At 40.1% G+C, this 26984-nt stretch overlaps 2 protein-coding genes across 5 annotated transcripts in view; one reads left to right on the top strand and one right to left on the bottom strand.

The window, feature by feature from the left end:
• The window catches only part of LOC111140643 (DNA polymerase epsilon 2, accessory subunit), a 29292-nt gene extending 17862 nt beyond the window's left edge, over positions 1 to 11430 (bottom strand). For 2 of the 4 annotated variants that reach the window (XM_022492837.1, XM_022492838.1), the window contains exons 1-5: positions 11358 to 11430; positions 7927 to 8027; positions 6315 to 6390; positions 3723 to 3800; positions 3487 to 3580 (exon numbers count right to left, since the gene is read on the bottom strand). In XM_022492837.1, the coding sequence (XP_022348545.1) occupies positions 3487 to 3580; positions 3723 to 3800; positions 6315 to 6390; positions 7927 to 8027; positions 11358 to 11425 (417 nt within the window). In that variant the 5' untranslated portion in view covers positions 11426 to 11430. Of the gene's footprint in view, positions 1 to 3486; positions 3581 to 3722; positions 3801 to 6310; positions 6391 to 7926; positions 8028 to 11357 lie in introns of those variants that run through there. The other 2 variants (XM_022492839.1, XM_022492840.1) reach the window with 2 other exon arrangements.
• A 7479-nt stretch (positions 11431 to 18909) lies between these two features.
• Positions 18910 to 26984, top strand: part of LOC111140042 (kelch domain containing 1) — a 50260-nt gene continuing 42185 nt past the window's right edge. The window contains exon 1 of the mRNA XM_022492419.1: positions 18910 to 19135. Coding sequence (XP_022348127.1) covers positions 19040 to 19135 — 96 coding nt within the window. The 5' untranslated portion in view covers positions 18910 to 19039. The remainder of the gene's footprint in view (positions 19136 to 26984) is intronic.

Consider the following 26984-nt stretch of genomic DNA (forward strand, 5'->3'; position numbering starts at 1 on the left):
TCTGAAAGCCCACATATTTTAATATACAAATACTTAGCAATGTAATTTTGAAATTTAAAAAGTATTTAATTAATTTTTTTTTTTTTTTTTTAAGAAAAAGCTCTATTTGTGCAGCTGGCAGCAGTGCACTCTCAGCTGAGGATATAAGGACAACAAACCAAGTGCCTTCCTGAGGGCATGGGGTTTGTGAGAGAGAAAAGTCAAGGGCCACCATACAACAAAGGACCCCAGGCAGAAGGGGGCACTTAATGAGACCATAATGATAAATAAGACTTTGCTAGTAAGAAACCAAAAGAGGCTGAGACAAGACATTTCAGGAGGAGGAAGGGATGTGTCACAAGAAAGAGTTACAAGAGTAAAAGAGTACTTGGAAGTGATGCCAAGTTTAGGAGAGTTGGCTCATGAGGTGTACAAAGCAGTGTCAGACAAGGTAGGAGATGAGCTGGAGCCTCTGTTTGGGGAACCATCCCCCTACCCCACTGTGGTCCATGTAGTTTAGGCAGGGCTGGTGTCCCCTCCCCTTCCTATAAACTGGCCACTAAGGCCTAATCAATCAAAGTACACAACCCCTTAGCCAGTGAATGGTTCAGGGTTGACCAACTGCCTTAAGCTAAAAGCTGCTAAGAAACTGTTGCTAGAACTACTGGAAGAGGGGAGCTCCCTCTCCAAGTGCTGCTGAGGCTATAGCGGCCTCTGTCATCTCATTGGGAGAACTTGTTTGAAAGTAAAATCAATTTTTTAAAAATTGCTGGGTAATGGAAAGAGGTAGATCTCTCATGATGTGTGAGATCCTGGACCCAGCCGTGCTTGAAACTGGTGGACCTCTAGACCTCTCCAAAGGCCAATAAATGCCTCTTTCTGTTTTAGTCGGTTTGAGTTTCTGTAATCTCCAATAAAAGAGCCCTGACAGTATGGACTTTCTATGCCAAGCCAGGAAGTTTTTGTATAGACATTGGAAAACAAAGATATTGAAAGTGGGATAATAATAAAATCAGATTTGCTTTCAGAGAGATAACTGCAATAAATATGTGAATGGACTAAAATTCAACCCTTTTCACAGATAAGAATAAACGAGGCTCAGAAGGGTTAAGTCACACACCCAAAATAATAAAATAGGCTTTAAAATATAATTTTTAAGGGGTGACTGGGTGGCTCAGTCTGTTAAGCATCTGACTCTTGATTTCAGCTCAGGTCATGATCTCAAGGGTCATGAGATAGAGTGCAGAAAGGAAAAAGAAATGCAGTATCTACTTGAGCATCTTGTCTATGGAAAGTACTGTGCCAAATGTGGCAGAGAAAATGAAAAAGGAGTGTCTGATAACAGGGGTAAACACCCCAAATGCAAGGCAGGGCTAACTCTAGTAAATGCTGTAGGAGACATACTGACATAGTCACTGGTTTAAAGCAGGAAGAGACTGCATCCAATTGATCACGAAGAGGTTCAGAAAAGAGGAGGAATTTAAGAAGGCCTTCCAGAATTAGGAAGGTTTCAGCAGAACAAAAAAGAGGGAAGAGCAATCCAGAGAGTGAATAGTATAAGCAAAGTTACAGAAGAAGAAATGAACAATAATTCTGTATTTGCTTCTTTATTCCAGCACAGAGGAACTTTTAGAGGAAAAGTAGAGAGCTGGCCAAAAAGATGCAGTGGGAGGATCTCAACCACTAAGTATAATCCGTATTTAATTCAATAGGCAGTAAGCCTCTCTTTCAAAAGACTTCTGTGCAAAATCATGACAATACCAGAGCTTCATGTCAGGAAGACTGATCTGACAACATGATGTAGGTGATGGAAGCAGGAGAGAATAGGCATCCCTCGTGCTCACCCTCTTCATCCTTTTTCAGGGATTCCTCCCACTGCCCATCCTCTCCTTGAAATCTTCTGCTTCCGCCATCTAACACCATTCTGGCCTGGCTCCCCAGTTCTCCCCTCTTCCCTTTTGCCACTGCCTCCCCATGGCTGCCTCTCTTTCTCAGAGGGTCTACTGCTCTACTCCATCTCCTCCTCTCCTCTGCAGATCCCCCTAAATCTCTCTGTCTGCCCAGACCTCTTTCTTCAGCTCTAGATATGCTTTTTCACCTGATATCCCACTGGTAACCTTAACTCCAATGTTTGAAACAAAACCTGAGTCATCTGCATCATCTTCCCCAAACATTCCCTTTTTCTTATTTGTTAACATATTATTCCACTGTCCTACTCTCTTGGACTCACTACCTTAATCATGTGAGTGAGTCCTCACTCTTTCCCTTCTTCTTCACATCCACTCAGTCACCATGAATAATGGCTTCCACTGCTCTGGTGCGGTCCCCTGTCTACAACCCTTGCCACTTCTTCTCCCCATAGCTGTCATTCCTAGCAAGACTAATACAACAGACTCCCTAAAGTCTTCTCTCACATTCTTAATTCATCCCAAAATCTGCTGGGAGAGAAGTGCTCACAAAACCCAACTGTGACTGGGTCTCTCTCTGATATTCCAAGGTTCCTTGTACCGAGAAACCAGAGTCCCAGCTGCCAAGAGTGGCACCCAAGGTGCTCCCACGATCTGGCTCCCACTTGCTTTCCAAACCTATCTATCTCATACTATCTCATCTTCTTCATGAGCCTTCTTCTACACACAGAACGGACCACCTTCTCATCATTTCTGGCAGACTCCACTCTTTCCCTCTGCTGTCTTTCTTCACACTGTTACCACCACCTTTTCACCCTTTCCACGAGATCAAATAGACAAGGCCCATGTCAAATGCCATCATTTCCCTGAAAGCTTCTCTGCTGTTCCCAAAGAATACATTCTGCTTATATCTCTTTTACAGCACATACAAAATTCCACTTTATATTTTGTTCGGCAAATGTCTTTAAAGTCACAGACTGGAAGCTGCTAGAAGCTAGTATAGTGCTGTAGGCAAAGGTTGGGCTCCCGTGTCGGACACACTGGATTCAAATCCTGTCTATACTTACTATATGTGATCTTCGGTCAAATTTCTAAATTTATCTAAGTCTCAGTTCTTCATCTGTAAAATAAGGATAATAGTGGGACACCTCGGTGGCTCCGTTGGCTAAGCGTCTGCCTTTGGCTCAGGTCATGATCCAGATTAGCCCCACTTCACCCTCTGCCTCTGCCCACCCTCCCCCCACCCCCTTGTGCTCACTCGCTCTCTCTCAAATAAATAATATTTTTTTTAAATAATGGGAAAATGAGGATAATAGCATCTATACATACACTGACATTGCAAGATTATAAGAGGTAAGTATGTCCATAACATGCTAAACACAGTGCTTAGCGCATTAAAAGTGGATAATAAATGATAGCTGCTATTTTTATCATCACAAAAACAATTGTTTTTATTTCTGTATCCCCCACATGTTTTCAAACCTAGAGAGTCCAGTAAGAGCCTATTAGATGACAAGCACTGGACTACAAAATTCCATCCTTTAATTAACACTGAGTCTTACCTAAGCTTCAACAGTCTCATTTTCCCCTCTCAGCTTACCTGATGCAAAATGGTATATCGTTCACGAAACAGCTCTGCTTTATCTCTTGCTGTTCCAAATAAATTTGGGGCAGGGTGGTTGGTCATTAATAGACTAGAAAAAAAGAAATGCCTATTTATAACTATCACAATACACAAAGGTGGGCCAAAAATGAATCATGGACTATATGCCTTCTGAAAAAAATGTACATCCGAACATCTGACATTAGCTTAAAATCAATAGATGTTATACTTACGGAAGAAATTTTTTTCTTTCTGAACTGTACACAAAGCGTGGAATATCAAATGCTCCTATGATATTGAAAATATGTTCTCTGAAAAACAGTCCACAAAAACAGACTTGATTTACTAAAACATAAGAATCTTAGGTGAGCATGAAAACTTGTATTATAATCTTATGGTATACGAATGTACTTTCCACAGGTCATATACAAAATTTCTTGGAGTCTTATAATATGGGGATAAAATTTTTCTCTCAGAGACAAGAAAGTATTGCCAACACTCTCAAGCAAAAATAATAATCATAATAATAATCAAGTTAACTTCTAATTAAGAATGTCACCTATTGGGGTGGCTGGGTGGCACAGTGGGTTAAATTATTAAATATTATTTAAAAATACAATTCACTTCCAACAAGTTTTTAATCCAAAATATTATGCAAAAGTGTCCCAGAAACCAGGTATAAAATAGAAAAGAACCCTCAAAATACTGGCCATATCCTTGACACAATGTTAGAGAAAGAAATTCAACAAAATAATTTACTTTCAGACATTGTTAATAAGTAACCACGTTTGAACCAAATTTTTAAAAAATTCACAGCACTATTGCATAAATATTCCAATCTAACAAATCTTCCCTAAAATTTTATCTATTTATCTCCCAGACTGAATATGGTCAAAAATGTTCTTGCTACTCTGGTGGTAACACCTAGTAGAGACAGCAGAGAACCAGTGGACTTGAAGAAAACCTAGATTCCACATACTGTTCCACCATTTTTAGTGGGTCAATCTTGACAGGTTATTTGACTTCTCATGCCACTTCTTCATCTATAAAAATGAAAGCCTCTCTTATGCTATAATATAATAATTTCCTGACAATTGAAGTTGCAAAGACTGTTCACCATTCAGTCCCACTGGACCTCTGCATTAGCTAATTGTGGCATATAAAGAGCTAGAAAGAAACAACGGTTAACTTTAATGCGTACTTATGATTATAATCTTTCCACTTCGATATAGTCATTTTGAATTTCTACTGATGGCTTTAGGGGTATGTCATCCTACCCTAGTATCTTAAATAATGAGTCTGCAAGGTTAAAATTAAAATTCTTCAATTCCTCAGGGCACCTGGGTGGTGGCTCAGTCTAAGCGTCTACCTTCGGCTCAGGTCATGATCTCAGCATCCTGGGATCAAGCCCCATATAGGGCTCCCTGCTCAGTGGGAAGTCTACTTCTCCCTCTGCCTCTGCCTGCCTCTCCCCCTACTTGTACTCTCTCTCTCTTTCTGTCAAATAAATAAAATCTTTTAAATTAATAAATAAATAATATTCCTCAATTTCTCTATTTTCTTAGCAGCTCTAATACGGTAATGACTCCTGTCAATGATTCCCATTGCCCAAAAGAGGGAAAAAAACTATTAAAGTTAATACTCTCTGTCCATTTTTCCAGTTATTTTCCTCCCAGTTAAACCCTGTGAATTTGGAAAGAAGTATCCTATTCAAAAGAGGAAAAGAAAGAGGGACACATGGGGGCACCTGGGTGGCTCAGTTGGTTAAGCCACTGCCTTCCGCTCATGTCGTGGTCCCGGAGTCCCAGGATTGAGTCCCGCATTGGGCTCCCAGCTCCGCTGGGAGTCTGCTTTCCCTCTGACCTTCTCCCCTCTCATGCTCTCTCTCTCTCTCTCAAATAAATAAATAAAAATCTTTAAAAAAAAAAAAAGAGGGACACCTGGAAATGAAACCCAAGAAAATTATTCCCATATAAATTCCTAAGTTCTCATAGCATGAGTTAGTGGAAAGTATCATAAACTACAGTTCTACCCTCTCTGCCATTGACCATGGGACCCAACAAGCTGCTGAACTTCTTTGGACCCTGCACTTTCCTAAGAGCAAAAGCAAAGTATACTTCTGAAAATTCAATGTATTGGAAGCATACAGAATATAAACTCAGATCCAATGGGTAGTGGCAAAAGTTACTAATGGTATAAACAACACTGTAATCTCAAATCTCCAGGAAAAAATAGTAAAGATGAGTCACTTAATGAGGTTTATAATGCAAGGTATCACTTAAAAGGAAAACACTAAGAGTGCTCGCTTCAGCAGCACATATACTAAAATTGGAACAATACAGAGAAGATTAGCATGGCCCCTGCGCAAGGATGATACGCAAATTCGTGACGCATTCCATATTTTTATCATATGATCTCACTGATACGAGGAATTTGAGAAACAAGACAGAGGATCATAGGGGAAGGGAGGGGAAAATGAAACAAGATGAAACCAGAGAGGGAGACAAGCCATAAGAGACCCTTAATTTCAGGAAATGAACAGGGTTGCTGGAGTAGAGGGGCAAGGAGGGATGGGGGGCTGGGTTATGGACACTGGGGAGGGTATGTGCTATGGTGAGTACTGTGAATTAAGACTGATGAATCACATACCTGTACCCCTGAGACAAATAATACATTATATGTTAATTTTTTTAAAAAAGGAAAGAAAGAAACACTCAGAAATAACCACTGTAGAAAGGCTGATCACTAATTCTTTCCCCAAGAAAATCATTTAAAATAAGCACTTCATATTGCCAGCAGGGGGGAAGTTCATTTTATCCACATACATAGTTTCATCTACAGACTGACTGCATTCCTGGACTGCCGCTTCCACCACTGACCGTTCAATCATGTTTGATGACACTGAAAAGAGAATTTCAAAGTTCAATTTTAGAAACAGGCATAAAAATTACTTATTTCCACAGATAGCTCTTTTCCTAAAAATAATCTACAAAGACTAACCCTGAGATTCTCATTACATAGTTTTTAGGACAAAAAAAGGGTTAGGTCAGAACAATAACAGAAGCCATATCTCAAAAACCTTCATCTTTTTACACTCAAATACACTTGTAATATCCTAATACACAGCCAAATGCCTTACTTTTCTAAAGACTGTCTAATAATATAAATTCAGTTGTATAAACACTTACAGAAATCTTTATATGCAAGGTTAGTTGCATTAGTAGAACTTTCTAGCACCAATGTTGTGTTTCCACAGGCATGATAGTAACAGATATAACAGCTACCACTTATTAAGCCCTTACTAAATGTGTGACACTATGCTCAGTACTTCACAAGCATTATGCCATTAGATTAGATATCCTTACAGATAGGTTGTTGTTCATATGCTAATATCTTAAAGGGGAGGAAGTACAACTTTGAGAGACTGAATAAATTCCCCAAGAACACAGCTAGAAAGTATAGATGGCCAGCCTGATTCCAGAGTGGACACCCTTGAACAATTTGTTATGTTCTCAGGTAAGACACTATGCACCATCTTAAAGGAATATATACTACTTTCTCATAAGTAATAATTTCTAAATTTTCAACTATAAAGCAGATTTTAAAAGCAAAGGTATATTTAAAATTCTGCCTTTACAACTGAAAATAAGACGTAACAGTAATTTCTCATCTATCATGGAATGTATGTCTTCCTACATAATCAAAGAAACTAGATCAATATAATGCCTGAGAGCAAGCCACACTTGCTTCTGTCCCTCAGTGTTCTAGAAACACTGGATGTTTGCGCCTAGAAGAAGAGCATTCCTCCTTTGTAGGTCCATGTTTGTGGTAAAAGGTTAAATATTTAATAAAAAGATCCCTTGAGAAAGGCTGAAGCCAGAAGGGAGAATTAGCCCTGCTCCCTTATTCTTTTTCCCCCCAAAATTTTTAGGAGTTCCAAACCTAAATAAGACAAAGTAGTAGGGGGACGCCTGAGTGGCTCAGTCAGTTAAGCATCTGCCTTTGGCTCAGGTCATGATCCACATCAGGCTGCTTCTCACTCTGCCTGCCTTTCCCCTTGTTTGTGCTTGCGCTCTTTCTTGCTCTCTCTTTGACAAATAAATAAATAAAATCTTAAAAAAAAAAAAAAAGACAAAGTAGTAGGTATGCAGAGAGACAAAAGTGACTGTAAGGATCAGATCAAAATCAGAAGTCAAGTGCAGGACAGCTAGCCATGACAGCTCCATGAGAGGAAAGTACTTTAAGAGTCTCTGGGGAAAGTCCTGAAGTTGCAATGGAACTAGAAGTTATCCCTTAGGAAGAAGTGCTACCATGGGTATGTCTCATAACCCTGTAATATCGTCATATGAATCCTCAACTTCCGCTGAAATCTATAAATGCAATCGAGGATATAGAACTATATTAACAATTTAAGAGCTATTAGATAATGTCCCTTACACGGTTGCTTTTCAACAGCATCGATGATCTTTTCCAGTGCATCTTCAAGCTCTACTTCACTGATAGACTCAAGAGCTTCTGTGAGGTACTTAATGGCTTCCCTGAATGGAAAGAAAAGATATGGCAGGCCACTGGTCACCGAGGCTCAAAGTTTTATACCCAGAACTGACAAACACTCATCAATGTGGCATTGAAACTAAAATCTATTCACTCTTCACTGCAAGCAGTGCTCACCTCTCCACTCCTTTCTGAACAAATTCTTCCATTTCTCCCCAGCCAACATAACCATTTTTAAAGCCCCAAATCACATCTTTTTTGAGGAAGGCTTCCTAGACCAGCCCTACCTGCTGCAACCTCCCCTCCCTTATGAATTGTTAAAATTCCTATACACCTCAGATCTGACACATCACAATAGCTTTGTACCAGTTATCGCCTTACATTTAAGGCAGGACTTCATTTGCTTCAATGTCCTGAACATAACAGACACTTAAGTATATATTTATTGGTTTGCTGATGCATTTACTTAAAGTAAATTTTAGTAATTTCATTGTTGTTTTCAATCTTAAAATTAGAAAATTAGACTAGAAAAAAAGCTATGATATATGAATATAGTCACAGAAGCAACACTCTGAAATCACAAGAATCCCTCTGCTCCAAAAGAACCCAGTAAGACCGAACTTTCAAAAAAAAAAAAAAAAATCCACACACATCCCTGATTTAAATACCTATAGGGCTCAGAATGAACACTGTCTAAACAATCAACTAATTGCATGCCATTCTGTTTTTAGCATACAACCTCACACTTAACGTTATTGTTATTGTTATAGTCATCACACTAATTGTTCTTAACTTGGGTTGCTCAGCGATTCTTTCATGTGTGGGTATCACAACTCTCCAATTTATCATGGATGATGCTCCTTGGAAACTAGAACTGTGCCATCCTCTGGCAGAGTGACAAGCATCCTGAAGGTGGTCCACAGGTATTTGGTGAGTCCCGAAAATCACACACATTTTGGGTGAATGGTGGGACAGCTCTTAGGATACAGGATCTGGCCCCTGCCAAATCTCCTTAGGCTCCTCCAGTGCTCTCCTGCCTCAGGGCCTTTATATGGTCATTTCTCCCCGCTCTTTTCTTCACCTACTCAAGTCCTATTCATCCTTGAACAGTCAGCTCAAACCACTTCTTTAATGAAGTCCTTCTTTAATTCTAGAGTAGTTACAATGTTATACATTACCAGAGCACTTCTTTCTTGGGATCCTTTTCACAACTGAAACTAAATAACTGTGAACTACTTAATATCCATGGTAGACAGAATTCTAAAACAACCCCTAAAAATCCATGCCTCCTGGTATTCACAACCATGTGCAGCCCTTCGCCTTGAGTATGGGCTGGACCTAGTAACTTGCTTCTAACAATAGACTATAGTAAAAGTAATGGAGCATTTTCCTGTACTGTAATTTTAAAAGTAAAAAATTTTTTTTAAATTTTATTTATTTATTTGACAGGCAGAGATCACAAGCAGGTGGAGAGGCAGGCAGAGAGAGAGAGGGAGGAGGAAGCAGGCTCCCTGCTGAGCAGAGAGCCCGAGGCTCGATCCCAGGACCCAGCGACCATGACCTGAGCCGAAGGCAGAGGCTTAACCCACTGAGCCACCCAGGCGCCCCAAAAGTAAAATTTTTTAAAACAAGATATTACTTCCTTGATTAGGTTAGAGAAGACTGCGACTTCTGACTTACTCTTTCTTTTGCGGGCTTTGATGAAGGAAGCTGCCATGTTGGAGAGGACCACCTGGCAAGGAACTGAGGGTGGCCTCCAACCAACAGCTAGCAAGGACTGAGGCCCCAAGTCCAAGAGTGCTGGCAGAACTGAATCCTGCCAACCACTGAATGAACTTGGAAGCAAATCCTGCCCAAAAGACATTTGAGATGACCCCATCTTGACTGCAGCTTTATGAAAGACCCTGAAGCTAAGAGAACCCAGCTAAGGGGCGCCTGGGTGGCTCAGTGGGTTAAAGCCTCTGCCTTCCGCTCAGGTCATAATCCCAGGGTCCTGGGATTGAGCCCTGCATCAGGCTCTCTGCTCAGCAGGGAGCCTGCTTCCTTCTCTCTCTCTGCCTGCTTCTCTGCCTACTTGTGATCTCTGTCAAAAAAAAAAAAAAAAAGAACCCAGCTAAGCCTACCTCAATTCCTGGCCCACAGGAAAAGTGAGATAATAAAGAGTGTGCTGTTTTCAACCTCTAAATCTCTAAATTTTGGGGTAATCTGTTACGCAGCAATAAATAATACGCTATCTGTTCCCCAAGCTCCACAGTGTCTTCCTCTCTTGTACTCCTTGCCTCAGCACAGTGATCTTAGGATAGACCAAACCCTGTAAAGCTATACACGATCTGGCCCAGATTCTGTGTAGACAGGATTTCAGCATATTTCTGACTAAATTAGTTGATGAATGACAGCTGAGTATTAAGTCAAATTCTAAGGGAAGAGAACGAAAAGTTAATTGATCAACTGCTCATATTTGCAAAATGTAAGGGATCAAATGAACAAAATTCATTATTTTCTCCCAGGGCATATCCACTCTTGCCCTTGTTCACCGCTAAACCAAAAGCAAAGTTAAAAGGCTCATAAAACCCATTATTTCAAAAACAAACAAAAAAACTCTCTACACACTGGCAAATGCAGTCATAACCTGGGGAAAAAAAAGTATATTCCATCCAGCAGGTATTTAAATATGTATCAAAAAAATACTGTATTCTAAAAAACAAAACAGATTTAATGAGAAAAATCTTAGAAGAGTGCGTTCTGTAAGTACAGGAAAACATGATTATGGCCAGAAAACCTATCAAATAAGTTCTAAAGGGAATGTTTAAGGGGAAAGAGGAGGATCTAGGAATGTGCTTCAAATTTACCCTCTTTTTAACTCACTCTCTAAGAATTCTCACTCAGGAATAATACCTGACCCAAATTTGAGAAAAGGGAGGGCTCACAATTTTCACAAAATAAGTAACAACTACAGACACGCATATGGGCTTTCCCAGGTCGCTCAACTGATGATTCACAAACAACGTGAAGTCGCTCTGTTACTACCCCCATTTTGCTAAGGCATAGACTTGGGGGAGGGGGAGCTGAGAAGTGCCCAAGTCACAGTGCCAATAAACCGCTGCCGCGACACAGACCGCCGCTTCTCCGGCTCCACGGACCACATGCTGGAGGAGAGCCACATCCCACCTGGGAGAAACGTTTTCGACTCGGGGAAACCTAAGAAAGAATCGCAGCCTTTAGACCCTGCCAGATCAATTTCACTTCTTTAAGTTTTTCAAGGGTCTCTGAGATTGAAGGCCAAGCCGCCTACGGGCGCGCGGCGCGTACGGCTGCCCGGCGCGGTCGCCTGGCCCTGGCTCTCCCGTCCCGTAAACTGCCCCGGGAAGACTCACCCCCGGAGCAGCAAGCCGCGCAGCTTGAAGGCAGAGACCGCCCGGCTTCGAAGCCGCTCCGGCGCCATGTTCGCGTTTTGGCGCCACGGTAGCGGCCCCGCCCCTTCCCGGGTTTGCTCCGCCCCCTTCCCCACCCCATCCCCGTCCCGGCTCGTCCGGCCCCTGACCCCGCCCAGGCTGGGAACCCTCAAGTTCCGCCTCTGTCCCGGCTCCGCCGCTGAGAGCTCCCAGTCGCGGGTGCCTGGTCGGCTGTAGCCCGCAGTCTTGTGGGCTAAAGGGGGAAACGACACCGCACTCTTTTTTTGCCCGGAGGCTAAAGGGCGAAAGCGTCCTATCCTGGTGTCTGGTAGGGAATGCGTTTCCCTATCCCAAGCGCGTCCCTGACCTACCGTCACATCGCTGTCCTCCATCCTGGCATTTTCCGGGACTCCTGTCGGGCTCAGACCCGGGGGCCCCTATGTACTCCTGTTCTCTACTTCACACAGGCTCTGGAAATATTCTGTGTTTCCACAGGGTTTTCCCCGATATTCACTTGAAGCTGCTGCAAATCACCACCATCCCCACCCATCCTGCTTTGTATTTGAGGGCTTCCTTTGTTCCATGTAAAATCATAAGCGCTAGAAATATATGCACTATAGTACTGCTCGTAAAACTGAAGGGACGGTGGGCTATTTTTTCAACACCCTCATTTGACAGGTGAGAAAACAGACGCAAAGATGGTAGATGTTTTCCTCAAGATGAAACATTCGGTAAGTGATGTGGTCTGATTCCAGCGAGTGCACTGTTAAGCTGCACTTTAAAAACGCTTGCTCCAATGAGTTGAACAAAACCATCGAGTGCTTATAAGTGAACACGCAGCCTTGTAAAACATGAGGACAATTTCTAAGTACTGATATACAGTGACTTCCAGCGTACAAGATTAACTGTTTTTAAAAGTGTGATAGGGGCGCCTGGGTGACTCAGTGGGTTAAGCCTCTGCCTTTGGCTCACGTCAGGATCTCAGGGTCCTGGGTTCAAGCCCTATATCGGGCTCTCTGCTCCGCAGGGGGCCCGCCCCCTCCCCCCCCCGCCTGCCTCTCTGCCTACTTGTGATCTCTCTGTGTCATAAATAAATGAATAAATAAATAGACAAATCTTTTTTTTTAAAGTATGATAAAGGAGAGGAAATAAGAATACATACATGTATATGTATTTACTTGATTTTCTGTTTTTAAAATCCTGAATGTTACACTAGACACTGAAAAAATGGCTAACTGTATTCACTTTTTTTTTATTCAGTTTTTTCTAAAAAGTCGGCTCCATGCCCAGCCTAGAGCCCAATGCAGAGCTTGAACTCACCACCCTGTGATCAAAAGTCAGAGACTTAATGGACAGAGCCCCCCAGAAGCCCCAAAATGGCTAATTGTAAAGGACAGTAGGGGATAAGGATGGGAGTGAGGCTTTCTTTCTAGTAAAACTGTCAACCATAGACTCATTTATGTTTTACATACTCAAAAAATAGAAAAGAAAAAAGTAAACTTAAAATTGAAAGCACATCCAAATTAATACACCTAACTGCATTAAATTGAAACTCTAACATCACGGAGAAAACTGGTCATTGAACACAGTTCTCTGTTTATTTTCGGTGAAATATATTTTTTTTAAAGATTTTATTTATTTATTTACTTATTTGACAGAGATCACAAGTAGGCTGAGAGGCAGGCAGAGAGAGAGGAGGAGGAGGAAGCAGGCTCCTTGCTGAGCAGAGAGCCTGATGTGGGGCTTGATCCCAGGATTCTGGGATCCTGACCTGAGCAGAAGGCAGAGGCTTTAACCCACTGAGCCACCCAGGCGCCCCAGTGAAATATATTCTGAGGACAAAAATATTGCAAAGAAAATTTGAACGTTTATGTAAGAAAGGTGAAGAAGTAAAAACAGAAATATACAGTCTGATTCTCATTATTTGAGGTAGTTATGTTATATAAAGTCACCACTGACACGGTATTAGCAAATACTTAATCATTGCTACTAGAGGGAATACAGGAAAATACAGGGTTAGGTTCCTGTGAGCCTCTGATTCTTGGGTTAGGCAGCTTTATGCAAAGGTCTCCTGCCAACAGCCAGCACCAACTTGCCATCCAAATCTCCTTCAGCTGGCTAACTCAAAAGTCCTAATACTTCATGACTCCAAAATCGACATATCTAACCCCTATTTCTCTCTGCTTCAAATCCAACTCAGTATGCCCCCAAATGAACTCACCATCATCCCTCTCAAATCTGTTCCTCCTCTCATGTTCACTACACTAATTCATTACCTCTTCACCCACTAGCACATATTGGAAGAATGCAGTTCCATGAGGGTTTTTTGTGTTTTTTTAAGATTTATTTATTTGAGAGAGAGAGAAAGAGGGCTCACACATGCAAGCAGAATGGGGAGCAGAGGGAGAGGGAGAAAGAATCTTAAACAGGCTCCACGCCCAGTGCGGAGCCTGACGTTGGGCTCAATCTCACAATCCTGAGATCATGACCTGAGCAGAAATCAAGAGTTGGATGCTCAGGTGCCCCTTTTTTTCTTAAGGCTGAATAATATTCCATTGTATATTTACAATGTATATTCCATGTGCATATATATATCGCATTTTCTTTATCCATTCATCCACTGATGGACACTTACATTGTTTACATATCTCAGCTATTCCCTAATAATGCTGCAATGAGCATGGGAGTGTAGATATAGCTCTTCAACATAGTGATTTCATTTCCTGTGGATATATACTTTGAAATGAGATTGTTGAGTCACAAAGTAGTTCTATTTTTAATTTTCTAAAGCACCTCCATACTGTTTTCCATAATGGCTGTACCCAATTTGCATTCCCAACAACTGTGCACGAAGGTTCCCTTTTCTTCACATCCTCACCAGTACTTATCTTTTGATGTTTTGATAATAGCTGTGCAACTAGGTATGAGGTGACATCTCGTTTTTGTCTTATCTGCATTTCCCTAATGATTAGTGATATTGAGCATCTTTCATATACCTATTAGCCATTTGTATATCGTCTTTGGAAAAATGTCTATTCAGGTCATTTGCCCATTTTATAATCCAGTTGTCTGTTTTTTGTTTGTTTTTGTAATTTTATGAATTCTTTACATATTTTGCATATTAACCTTTATTGGGTATATAATTTGCAAATGTTTTCTCCCATTCTTTTGATTTTATTGATTGTTTCCTTTATTGGGCAGATTTTTTTTATTTTTTTAAGATTTTATTTATTTAAGAGAGAGAGAAAGGAAGAGAGTTCAAGCAGGGGGAGCCACGGAGGGAGAGAGAGAAACAGATGCTCTGCTGAGCAGGGAGCTGGATGCAATGTGATGTGGAGTTCCCAGGACCCTGGGATCATGACCTGAGCCAAAAGCAGACGCATAACTGGCTGAGTCATTCAGGTGCTCTGAGCAGAATCTTTTTAGTTTGATGCAGTCCTACTTGCTTATTTTTGCTTTTGTTGCCTGTGCTTTTGGTGTCATCTCCAAAAAAATCACTGCCAAGACCAATGTCAGAGAGCTAACCCCCCCTTTTTTTCTAGGAGTTATACAGTTTTGGGTTGAATGTTTAAATAAAGTCGATTTTTAGTTGATTTTTGTATATGGTATAAGATAAGGGTCCAGTTGCATTCTTTTGCATATGCTATTCGGTTTTCCCAATACTGTTTATTAAGGAGAGACACTTTTCCCATTGTATATTCTTGGCTCCTTTGTCATAAATTAACTAACTATATATGTATGGGCTTATTTCCAAGCTCTCTCTTCTGTTCCATCAATCTATATATCTATTTTTATGCTAATGCCATATTGCTTTGATTGCTATAGCTTTATAATATAGTTTGAAATCAGGACGATACATTTTTTTTATAGTCACCTGGTTGGCAAAATTAAAAACGTAGATGATATCAAGGATTAAAAGCAATTGGACTTGTTATCTACTGCTAATGGGCATACAGATTGTTACAAATACTTTGGAAAGCAATTTGGTATTATCCAGTAAAGTCGAAGATGTTCATACCTTATAAGCCGACAAGCTCAATTTTAGGTATATTTTTTAGATTGAGGATCAGCAAACTACAGTTTCATCCCCCACACCTCCCACCTACACACACTTAGAGACTTGAACGCTAGCTTAGTTCCTAACAACTCAAGGTCACATCCCCTAGAATGACCCCAGGACCTCTTAGAGGGGTCAAGGCCGCTGGGAGAATTTTGTTTGTTCCGGTCCCAACTCTGGTGGTAGGCAGATAGATCCCAAGCCCTCTCTTACAGCAGTTACTTTAGAAAGTTTGCAATTATAAATACTTTCTCTGCCTTTAAGATGTAAATCTACCATCCTAAACCATTTCTCTGAAGATGGAAGAGAGATCTTTTTGAAATGCAAACATTCAGGGAGAGAATCATGGCTTTCAATCCCAGTTCCTGAGTGGGAAGATAAAGGCCTAACTTTGGTGGGGGCCTTGCTTTAACTTGCACCACCAGTTCTGGTCATAAAGATAGAAGTTTGTTTCTTCCCTGGTTAGGCTCCAGTTAGCAAGCCCAGATGGCTTAGTCACATGGATCACCCCCACCCTCAGCGCTCCCCAGTGCCTTCCCATATACACATCCCCGCCTTTCAAAAGTCTCCAGCCTTCTGTTTCCACGAAGTTGATTTCAGGTCATACTGGACCCCCTTCCTTATGGCGGTAGTTTACTACTGAAAAAAAAAAAATCTATCCTTACCTCCTTAATCAGTGTCTGACTTCATCTTTGACAAAAGCCACAATGATGGTGTGGCTAATGGAGTTTGAGGAACAAGGGCATATAATGTTCTGTTTGGAATTATTTTCTTTCTATAATATAAATCCCGCCTCTATCGTCTTTACTCTTATCTTTCATGTCGGTAAAATTTAGTAGAAATACAAATGACTCCTAAGAGTGGGTTTTGAAAGAAAATACGGTAGGCTTCTGAGTGTCATGTCGGGAACAAGGCATCAGAGAAGAGATAGAGCACATTCCATAGGGAGAAGATCCATAAGTCTGTGAGTAGAATTATTCCAGTAGCAGGAGGAGTTTAAAGGCAGAAGTGACTATGAGATTATAATCCTAAGAATTCACAGAAATCTTGGAACTCCACTGCAGGTGGAAAGGGGGTTCCTGGGACAAAGACCCACCCATGAGCATGTGGGTTACATATATTAATAACTACTACTAGTGCTACCACCATTTACTGTGTACCTACTGTACACCAGACCTGTGCTAGATGTTACCCATCTTTCTGTCTTCAGTCTTGACTCTCCCATTTGCCCCACAATCCAAAGTAAATGTTCTTTTTTTTTTAATTTAATTCAATTTTTTAAAAACATTTTTTTAGGGGTGCCTGGGTGGCTCAGTGGGTTAAGCCGCTGCCTTCGGCTCAGGTCATGATCCCAGGTCCTGGGTTCAAGCCCCACATCGGGCTTTCTGCTCAACGGGGAGCCTGCTTCCTCCTCTCTCTCTGCATGCCTCTCTGCCTACTTGTGATTTCTCTCTGTCAAATAAATAAATAAAATCTTTAAAAAAAAAAAAACATTTTTTTATTTGACAGAGTTAGGAGCATGGGGAGTGGGAGAGGGAGAAGCAGGCTCCCCGCTGAGCAGGGAGCCTGATGTGGGGTTTGATCCCACCACCCTAGGATCATGACTTGAGCTGAAGGCAGCCACTGAACAACTGAGCCACACAGACAGTCTTCTTTTTCTTCTTCTTTTTTTTTTTTTTTTAAATTTATTTATTTTTTTACTTGAGAGAGAGAGAGAGAGAGGGAGAGACAGAGACAGAGACAGCATAAGCAGGGGAAGAGGCAGAGGGAGAGGCAGAAGCAGACTCCTCGCTAAGCTGGGAACCAGGTGTAGGGCTCCATCCCAGGACCTAGGGACCACAACTTGAGCCTAAGCAGACACTTAACCATGTGAGCCACCCAGGCACCTCAACAAAGTAAATGTTCTAATAATTAAGTTACATTATTTACTCCTCACTTAAGACCATTTTGGGTTAAAGTTAAAGTTTAGACTCCTTGGCATAATAAACTGTAATTTCCTGTCTCAACTTCATCCCTGGCTGCTCTCTATAATCATTCTAGTCATACTAAACTCTTCATACAACTTTTAAGAAAACTCAAGTGTCTCTCTTTGTACACCCCCTTCCTCAATAGATCGCATCTTTCCTTCCCATTTTTCTGCTGTATTTTGTCCACATTTCAACTATACAACTCCTCATCCTACACCACATCTATTTCTTTATATATCTTTACCTCTGACTGGACTTAGAAGCCCCTGTGTTAGAGCTATGTTTTATTCATCTTAAAATTCACTTTGTCTTTTTGCTCATTTAGTCAACAAATATTTTTTAGTATCTACTTGGTACTAGGTTCTGGGGAGTCAATAATACTTGAGTCCTTCAGTGTTTCCAGTCTAATAGAGCCTGAGAACCCATGCTCTACATTAACCAGGTACTTAATATATACTGACTAATGAATAAATGAACTTATTCTGAGTCTTGAGCAGCCACAAGCTCTTCAAAGAATGATTCTGGACAAGCGCATTTACAGACACTGGTAGAATTATCATCTTCCTTCCTGGCCATAGAATCATTTAATGACAAGGGTTTGCCAGCTTTGTCTGTAGGGGGCCAAACAGTCAATATTTCCAGCAGTGTGGGCTATATGGTCTTTTTTGCAACTGCTCAACTCAGACCACCCAACCCTGTGGTTGTGGGGTTAAAGCAGCCATAGTTAACGTTTAACCGAATTAGGGTGGCTGTGTGCCAATAAAACATCATGGACAGATGATGAAATTTGATCTTCTCAATCTCACGAGTCACAAAACAGCATTCTTCTTTTGATTTTTTTCAACCATCTAAAAATGTAAAATCATCTTAGTTTGTGGGCAGTACAAAAGCAGGCGACAGAGTGACTTTGGCCCCCAGGCTGTAGTTTGCTGGAAGACGTTTTAGAAAATCCCTAATGAAAAACAAAGATATATATATATATATATATATATATGTATATACATTATATTTTAATATATTGTAATATATTACGTCATATACATAGATGTATTATACATTACACTATTATAATTATTATACACTATAATATAGTATTTATATAATTAGTATATTATATACATACATATACACATATATGATATATAGTAAATATTTCTTTATTTCTAATAAATACATACAAACACACACACACACCCTCCATTCTTGTGGATAACCGTCTTTGCTGGAGGTTGAATGGAAAAGGAAACCCACACAAAGCATTAGTTAATTAATATATTATGTCACATTAGCAGCAACACTATGAACCAGAAGTCTATTTATCGAGGGAATAAGATACACAGTTAGGTTGTACTGCCAAAACAACGCGGTCCCAAGCGGAAAGAAATCAGCAGGTGGCAGGGCTCCGAAGCCAAGGCACCCCCCTCACTGCTCAGACCCGAGCATCCCTAACCGGCAACGCCACCCTGGGCCGGGCTTCCCGGGAGGGCTGCGGGACGGCGCAGACGCACTCGTTCCGCCTTCCCACCAATCTCGACCCTCGACGCGTTCCGTTCGTGCGTGGAGGAGCCCGGCGGGAGGAGAGGCCGCTCCGTGGGCAGGGGCTGCGGCGCGCCCAGCGGCTGGACCCGGCGACGGCGCGGATGGCGGACTCGCAGCTGTTCTGCGTGGCGGAGGAGCGCAGCGGCCACTGCGCCGTGGTGGACGGAAACTTCCTCTACGTGTGGGGGGGCTACGTGGTAAGGGGAAGAGGCGGGACGGGGCGGACTCGCGCCGGGAGCCCGTCCGGTCTCTGGGCCCGAGCGGACGCCGAGCGCCCGCCCACACCCGGCCCCGAAGCGGGGGCCGGTCCGCGGCCAGGGTCCGGCGCGCCCGGCGCCCCCCGCGCCCCGCCCGTCCCTCCGCCGTCGGCCGCTCTCCCCGCCGCGCCAGGGCTTGACGCCGCCCCGCCGTTGCTTCCACTTTGAAAGCCTTCAAACCCGCGTTCCGGGGCTCTTCCCACTCTGCGGCCCCCCTCCCCCCGACTTCCCGCAGCTGTCCAGTAACCCCCGGTCTGGCCAACGCTAAGTCCGTCTTTGCGCCATTAATTATCTCTAAATGCTTGCGCAGACTTACAGGCACGACGAGGACGCCGTGCTGTTTATTATTTTGTAAATATTTCCCTATTGCTCCAGCGCGATTCGGAATATTGAAATCACTGAAGCATTTGAATATTTCTAAGCGATTTTTAGTGGCATTCCTTTATCATTGGGTAATTACGAAGTTTTTTCGAGCCTCAAAATAGAGGCATATTAGCAACAATATACTAAAAATTGCTTAAATGCTTATTACAGGAGAGGTTTGAATGTGTGTATTTGTTTTGTTTTATAATCATAGGATTATAGAACCAAGGATTCTAAAACCAGAAAACAGTTCAGGAATATATGCCAACCACTTCAGTTTACAGGTTTTTTTTAAAAAAAGGCAAGCCATCTGGAAGTTCTCTTGGAAGTAGAACCTACATTTTCTGACTGTCTCGATACTATTATGTGACAGATGTAACATGACTGAATCACTCACTGAAATAAAGTACATACTATCTCTGTTAAATGATTCTCAGATCCAAGTCGGTTTTTGTTGTTGTTTTGTTTGTGTGTTTATTTTTAATTTGGTGCAGTATCAGGAGGGGAAAATTAGAACTAACCTTTGAGTGCCTACTATACCTGGCATGTGCTAGGAACTTACATATCCCTAATCTTATATAATCTTTTCCATACCCTGTAAGGTAAGTAATAGCCCCATTAAAAATAAGCATGATGAGTCAAAGAGAATGAGTCAATGAGAATGAATAATGGCCATTTGACCTCAAGGAAACGAGATTCCAAGGTAGGTATACTGGATTTCCAAAGGCTATTTTTTCCATGATAAACTAACATAAATTAGATGACTCTGCTTTCTCAATGTCTAATATTTCCACCATTTGTTCTTCATAGAAAAAGAGCCTAGATATAATGATGGTTTTATGCAGAAGAAATATTTTGATTGTTTTTGAGCTCTGCCACTTGAAGATGTAGGTGTCAAACTTCCTCTGTTATATTGATTCTTAATATTGTAAAAGTAAAGTGAAAAAAATCTCATTTAAATTAGTAATCCACTATCTCAGATCTGGTGACAGTGTATATTTCTTTCGGGTCTACAAATGAAATGTCTGAATATTTTTAATCCCCTTTTAATCTTGAAAATCGTGTAATTGATAAGATTCCAGGTGTTCAGGTTGTAGTCAGTGAATAGACTATTTATTGATCCAATGAGTAGAGTGCTGTTAGAACTGCTCTGAAAAGTGCCTTACAGCTTTAACTAGAGTCTGCTACAGGCATACCTTGGATGTTGGGGGTTTGATTCCAGACCACCACTATAAAGGAGGTCAAATGATTTTTTTGGTTTCCTAGTGCATATAAAAGTTACGTTTACATTATACTGTAGTCTATTAAATGTGCAATGGCAAGATGTCTAAAAAATACGCATACCCTAATTTAAAAATACCTTATTGCTAAAAAATGCTAACCATCATTGAGCTTTGAGCAGGTCTTAATCTTTCTGCCCGTGGAGGGTCTTGCCTTGATGTTAATGGTTGCTGACTGGTGAGGGTGGTGGTTGCTGAAGGTTGAGTGGCTGTGGCAATTTCTTAGAGTAAGTCAGTGATGAAGTTTGCATTATCAATTGACTCTTGCTTTCATTAATGATTTCTTTGTAGCATGTGATGCTCTTTGATAGCATTTTACCAACAGTAGAACTTCTTTCAAAACTGGAGTCAGTACTCAAACCGTCCTGCTGCCCGATTAAGAATAGAAAACGTAGGGACGCCTGGGTGGCTCAGTTGGTTAAGCGGCTGCCTTCGGCTCAGGTCATGATCCCAGCGTCTTGGGATCGAGTCCCGCATCGGGCTCCTTGCTCATCAGGGATCCTGCTTCTCCCTCTGCCTCTGCCTGCCATTCTGTCTGCCTGTGCTTGCTCTCTCTCTGACTCTCTCTCTCTGACAAATAAATAAATAAAATCTTAAAAAAAAAAAAAAGGAATAGAAAATGTAATATTCTAAATCCTTTGTTGTCATTTCCACCATCTCCACAGTCTCTTCACCAGGAGTAGAGTCCATCTCAAGAAGCCACTTTCTTTGTTCATGCATAAGAAGCAACTCCTCATCAGCTCAAATTTTATCCTGAGATAACAGCAACTCAGTCACCTCTTTAGGCTTCACTTCTAATTCTAGTTCTCTTGCTATTTCTATCACGTCTGCAGTTCCTTCCTCCACTGAAGTCTTGAAACTTCAGTTTAAAAAAAAAACAAACAAACACAATATCCGTGAAGTGCAGTAAAGCTAGTGCAATAAAACAAGGTATGCCTGTACTTTTTAAATTCCAGGGATTATCAGCAGCTAAAATATGTCTAAGACATGAGTGGAAGGAAAAAATGGGAGGCAAGAAAGAGACACCGAATATCATGAGAAAAAGTAGAATCTTTCTGTTTTATTCAGATCCTTCTGAACAGAAAATAGCTAAAAGGCCGTGGAATCTGGAGGTAATCCAGTAGTCAGTAATGAAGAATAATGATCAAATAATTCCAGATTGTATGTTATAATTGCAGTTTTTGTCCTTACTAACAAAAAACAATGTGTGTTAAAATTCATAAATATATATCCTGAAGCTTGAACGGCCTACAGATAACTGTCTAGATTACTCATTACTCTGTTGTCAGACATATTCCGTAGGATAGTATATCAGAAAACAGTTCTACCTCTCTTTAGAGGTAAGAGTGGAAGTGCTGGAAAAAGTAAGTGGCATATTTGAATTGGTGCCAGAATATTCTTTTGCATCTATTTCTTCCATATCCTTTCAGTATCATGCAAACTTTAGTACTGCTGTAAGGAACGTTGAGAATTTCTGAGTAGTTTTCCCAAATTTTGGAGGAAAAGCATAGGGGTTTAGCATGTTTGTAGGTGGTATGCTTTCCTCTTAGGGTTTTATTTCCATAACACGATTGCTCTTAATAATTTTTGCCCTGAAATTTTCCTTATAGAAAATATCTGCATAAATATGCTTAACTACATATTTCTGTTTGGGATGTGGACTTAAAGGGAAGATCAATTTAGAACGTGTCTGAAAAGAATCAAGATGAGAGGCTTACAGTGCCAGATATTAAAACATATCACAATACTGTAATAGTTACAGCAGTGCTCCTGATGCAAGATGAGTTAACATGATGGAATGGAAAAGAAGTTACATAAACAGCCTAGCATACCAAACTATTTTATACTTAAAAGGTAGTGTTTTAATTCTGGAAAAACAATTATTCGATAAATGGAGAAAATGATAGATTAAAGCCTTAGGATTGAAAAGTTTTGTTTTGTTTTGTTTTTAAGATTTTATTTAGAGAGAAACAGTGAGAGAGCATGAGGGGAGAAGGTCAGAGGGAGAAGCAGACTCCCCATGGAGCTGGGAGCCCAATCCAGGACTCGATCCTCGGACTCCGGGATCACAATCTGAGCCGAAGGCAGTTGGTTAACCAACTGAGTTACCCAGGCATCCCATGGATTGAAGAGTTAATGTAGGAAAATTAAGCTATATCATATCAGAAGAAAATATGTGACTCTTAAAATCTTAAGTTGAGAAAAGAAAAATGAATTGGGTAAAAGTATGAAGGAAAAAGATTGTAGATGAAACTTTTAAAAAAGCAAAAAAAAAATGCTTTTAAACAGCATAAAGTAAAAAAGGCTAATGACAAACTGGGGAAAATATTTGCAACATATATGATGGGCAAAAATAGAGATTTATAAAGATCTGTACCAATAAAAGTATCTCCATTGAAAATTGACCAATGGATATGTACAAGCAACTTACACAAGAAGAAATACAATATGAATCAAAGGAACCCAACTGAAAATGAGATTTTTCTGCTTCAATTTGCAAATATCAAAGAGAATTTTTGAGAAGACATGAGGAAATTAATTAATCTGGTAATGGGAGCACAGATTTGTATGACCTTTTTTAAGGAGAAGTTTAGTGATGGGTATCAAAAGCCTTAAGTATGTGTTCTCTTTAACCTAATCGTTCTGCTTTACATACTCTTAGACCGTGACATAGGCTGTTCATGTCATGTGGAAGACACTTATTCTTTTCAGATGCCCAAATTTGAACCTCCTTTCTCTATTGTAGTATCGCCCATCAAATGAGTCTTGTAGGGATATTTGTTGTAGTTGTCTGACTACCTCCTACTTACTTCTCTAGAATGTAAATTCTATAAAGATAGAGGTTTTGTTCCCTGTTGTAGTCCCAGCATCTAGTCTACGTGGCACCTATAAAAAGAGGCTGGGTGCCATGTACTCATTTTTCTAGACTCCTTTGCAGCTAGGTTGTGGGCAAGTGGCTTGGACTCGGTTAGATCAATCTGCTAGATTTGGACTTGGAGTAAAGGTGTAAAAACGAGGACCTGAAGAGGATTCTTAACCAGCAGTAGAATGTATAGGAAGATTGAGGTCCCTGACATAAAAGGCAGAGCTACAAACTGCAGCATGTTGCTTCCCCATGACGGGTTAGCTCACCTGTCCTGTTCTCTGGCTCAATTTCAGACCTTGCTCTTCCTCATGGAGATCAGAGGCTGGTTCTCCAGCTTCCCTTGAGGATTTTGTGAGAGACTTCATATTCACTTCTGAAAATTTTAGATTCTTAATTTTAAAAATTTGAAACATATGTACAAAAAGGACATGTAAAATAAGTATCATTTAAGTTAAACATGTTTAACTTCCAGATTAAGAAATTGACTAGAACAAGTACCTTAGAAGTTTTGTTTTTCACTTACTACAATGCTCCTCCCATCCCACAGGGTACCAGTATCTTGATTTCTAGTTAATCACTTTTTATAGTTTTGCCACACACATGTCTATCTCTAAACAGTATATTATTTGGTTTTGGAATCCTAGCATACATTTTCTTTTGTGACTTAATTCTTTTAGTAAATGTATGTGTTTTAGATTCACACATTGCTTGTATTTGGCTAGTGTGCCCTTGCATGGCTGTACCAGTTTTGACTTGATGTCAATTCTGATTCGTCAGTTTCCATGCTGCCTGTTTGTTAAATATCTTGAAAATCACCCCTGAATTCATTCACCTGATGTCTGTCCTGTACAATATTCTTTTGTGTGAATTTACTGCAATTTATCTATCCACTATTGTTGAATATTTGAATTTTTTTTGTATTGTTAACGAGTGCTAGACTGAACATTTTTATAACATGTCTCCTATTTATACGTGCACAAGAGCATGCATACTAGGGCACATACCAAGGAATGGACTGCTGGGTCACTGGGCATCCACATCTCCAAATTTACTTGGAGACGTTACCGTTTCCCAAATATTTGTATCAATTTGCACTCCCATCAGCCTCCTCCTTGCTCCACATCCTTGGCAACATTTGGTACATCTAGCCTGAAATATTTTGCCAATCCAGTGAGTGTGACATATTTCATTGTGGTTTTATTTGCTTTCCTATGATTACTATTACAGTTAAGTGTCTTTTCCTATGAACTATTATAAACTATTTGTATTTCCTCTTCTGTAAAAATGGCGGTTCATATCCTTTGCTCATTTGTCTATTTGGGTTATTTGTTTTTTTCAAACTGATTATAGGAATTCTTTAAGTATATAATTGTGTGAATTGAATATGTCTTCTCAGTTTGTAGCTTGTCTTTGGGCTTTCTTGATGATTGTCTTTTATTCAACACAAGTTCGTCATTTTAATGTAATTTCAGTCTTTTCCTTAATGGTTTGTGCATTCTGCATCTTTAATCTTCAACAATATGGAAATCATAAAATTTTCTATATTGTCCTTTAAACAGTTTTCAGTTTTGCCATCCTTGTTTCAACCCTTTTTTATTTTTTTATTTTTTAAAGATTTTATTTATTTGTCAGAGAGAGAGAGCGAGCGCGAGTGCATAAGCAGGCCTAGGCGGAGAGAAAAGCAGGCTTCCTGCCGAGCAAGGAGCCCGATGAGAGAAATCCCAGAGCCCTGGGCCATGACCTGAGATGAAGGCAGCGGCCTGACTGAGCCATCCAGGTGTCCCACAACCCTTTTTTAATCTGAAATTTTTGTTTCCTTAATTGGTTTAAGATAGGGATCCAGTTTCATTATTTTTTCTATATGGATAACCAATTGTCCTTGTGTCATATATTAAATAGTTCCCCCTTTCCGTGCTAATGTGCAAACTCAATCTATCACACATCAGCTTTTCATGTATGTGTGATCTGTTTTTAGGTTCTTTATTATATTCAATTATATCTTTATTCTTTTGACAGAACCACATTATGTAAATTACAATAGCTTTATTAAAAGCTTAAATGCTTAAATGTTACATTAGAAGTTTAAATACCCACTCTGTCTTGTTCTTCAGGAATATTTTGGCTTTTTAGAGCCTTTTGTGCTTTTGTAGTTTTCTTTACTATTTATTTTTGCAGTAAAATATGTAAAACTTATAATTTGCCATTTTAGCCCATAGTTTAGTGTGCAATTCAGTGGCATTAATTACATTCATAACATTATACAATGTTACATCTGTCTAGTTCCAAAATTCTTTATTTCTCCAAACAGAAACTCTGTATCCATTCTGCAATAACTCATAACTCCTTTCCTCAGTCCTTGGTAACTTCTAATCTTTTTGTCTTTATGAATTTGCCTTTTTCTAGATATTATAAAGAATTGAAATAATACAGTATTTTCTGAGTCTGGTTTATTTTACTTACCACAATGTTTTCAAGGTTCATCTGTGTTATAGTATGTATAAGAACCTCACTCCTTTTTACAGCTGAATAAGATACATTTTATGTCTGTACCACATTCTGCTTTTCCACTCATCTGTGGATGGGATACTTGGATTGTTGCCATTTGTTGTGTACTGTGAATAATGCTGCTATGAAATTGGCATACAAATAGCTGAGCCCCTATTTTCAATTCTTTTGAGTACCTAGGAGTTGAAATGCTGGGTCACACGGTTATTCTGCATTTAACTCTTAGAGGAACTGTGTAATTGTTTTCACAGTGCTTCCTCATTTGTATAAACTTTAGAGTGAGATTGTCTAATAAAGTACCCTATTGAAATTTTATGTTACTGTATTTAATCATTAGATCATAGAAGGGTGACAGACATGTTGTGGAATTGAGTCTTCTCCTCCAGTTATATAGTTTATCTCTCTACTCAGGATTTCTTTTAATGTCTTTTGATAAAGTTTTACAGTGTTTTCATAGGGATCTTGTATATCTTTTGTGTATTTATTTCTTTGTATTTTTTATTTCTATTGTTAATTTTTTTATAACTAAATTTTCTGGTTTTTGCTGGTGTTTTGAAATACAATTGACCTTGAATACTTTTGATTCTGGCAAGCTTTCTTAATTTACATTAATTCTCATAATTCATCTGTTAATTTTCTTTTTATTTTCTATGTAGATAGTCATATAATCAGCAAGTGATGACAGTTTTGTTTCTTCCATTCAAATTTTATTCCTTTAATTTTCTTTACTGTACTGGTGGACCCAAAGTACAATGTTAAATAGAAGCTGTTTTTT

This window comes from Enhydra lutris, unplaced genomic scaffold (assembly GCF_002288905.1).
Source record: "Enhydra lutris kenyoni isolate GAN:26980312 unplaced genomic scaffold, ASM228890v2 scaffoldscaffold4, whole genome shotgun sequence".
Classification (NCBI taxonomy): Eukaryota; Metazoa; Chordata; class Mammalia; order Carnivora; family Mustelidae; genus Enhydra; species Enhydra lutris.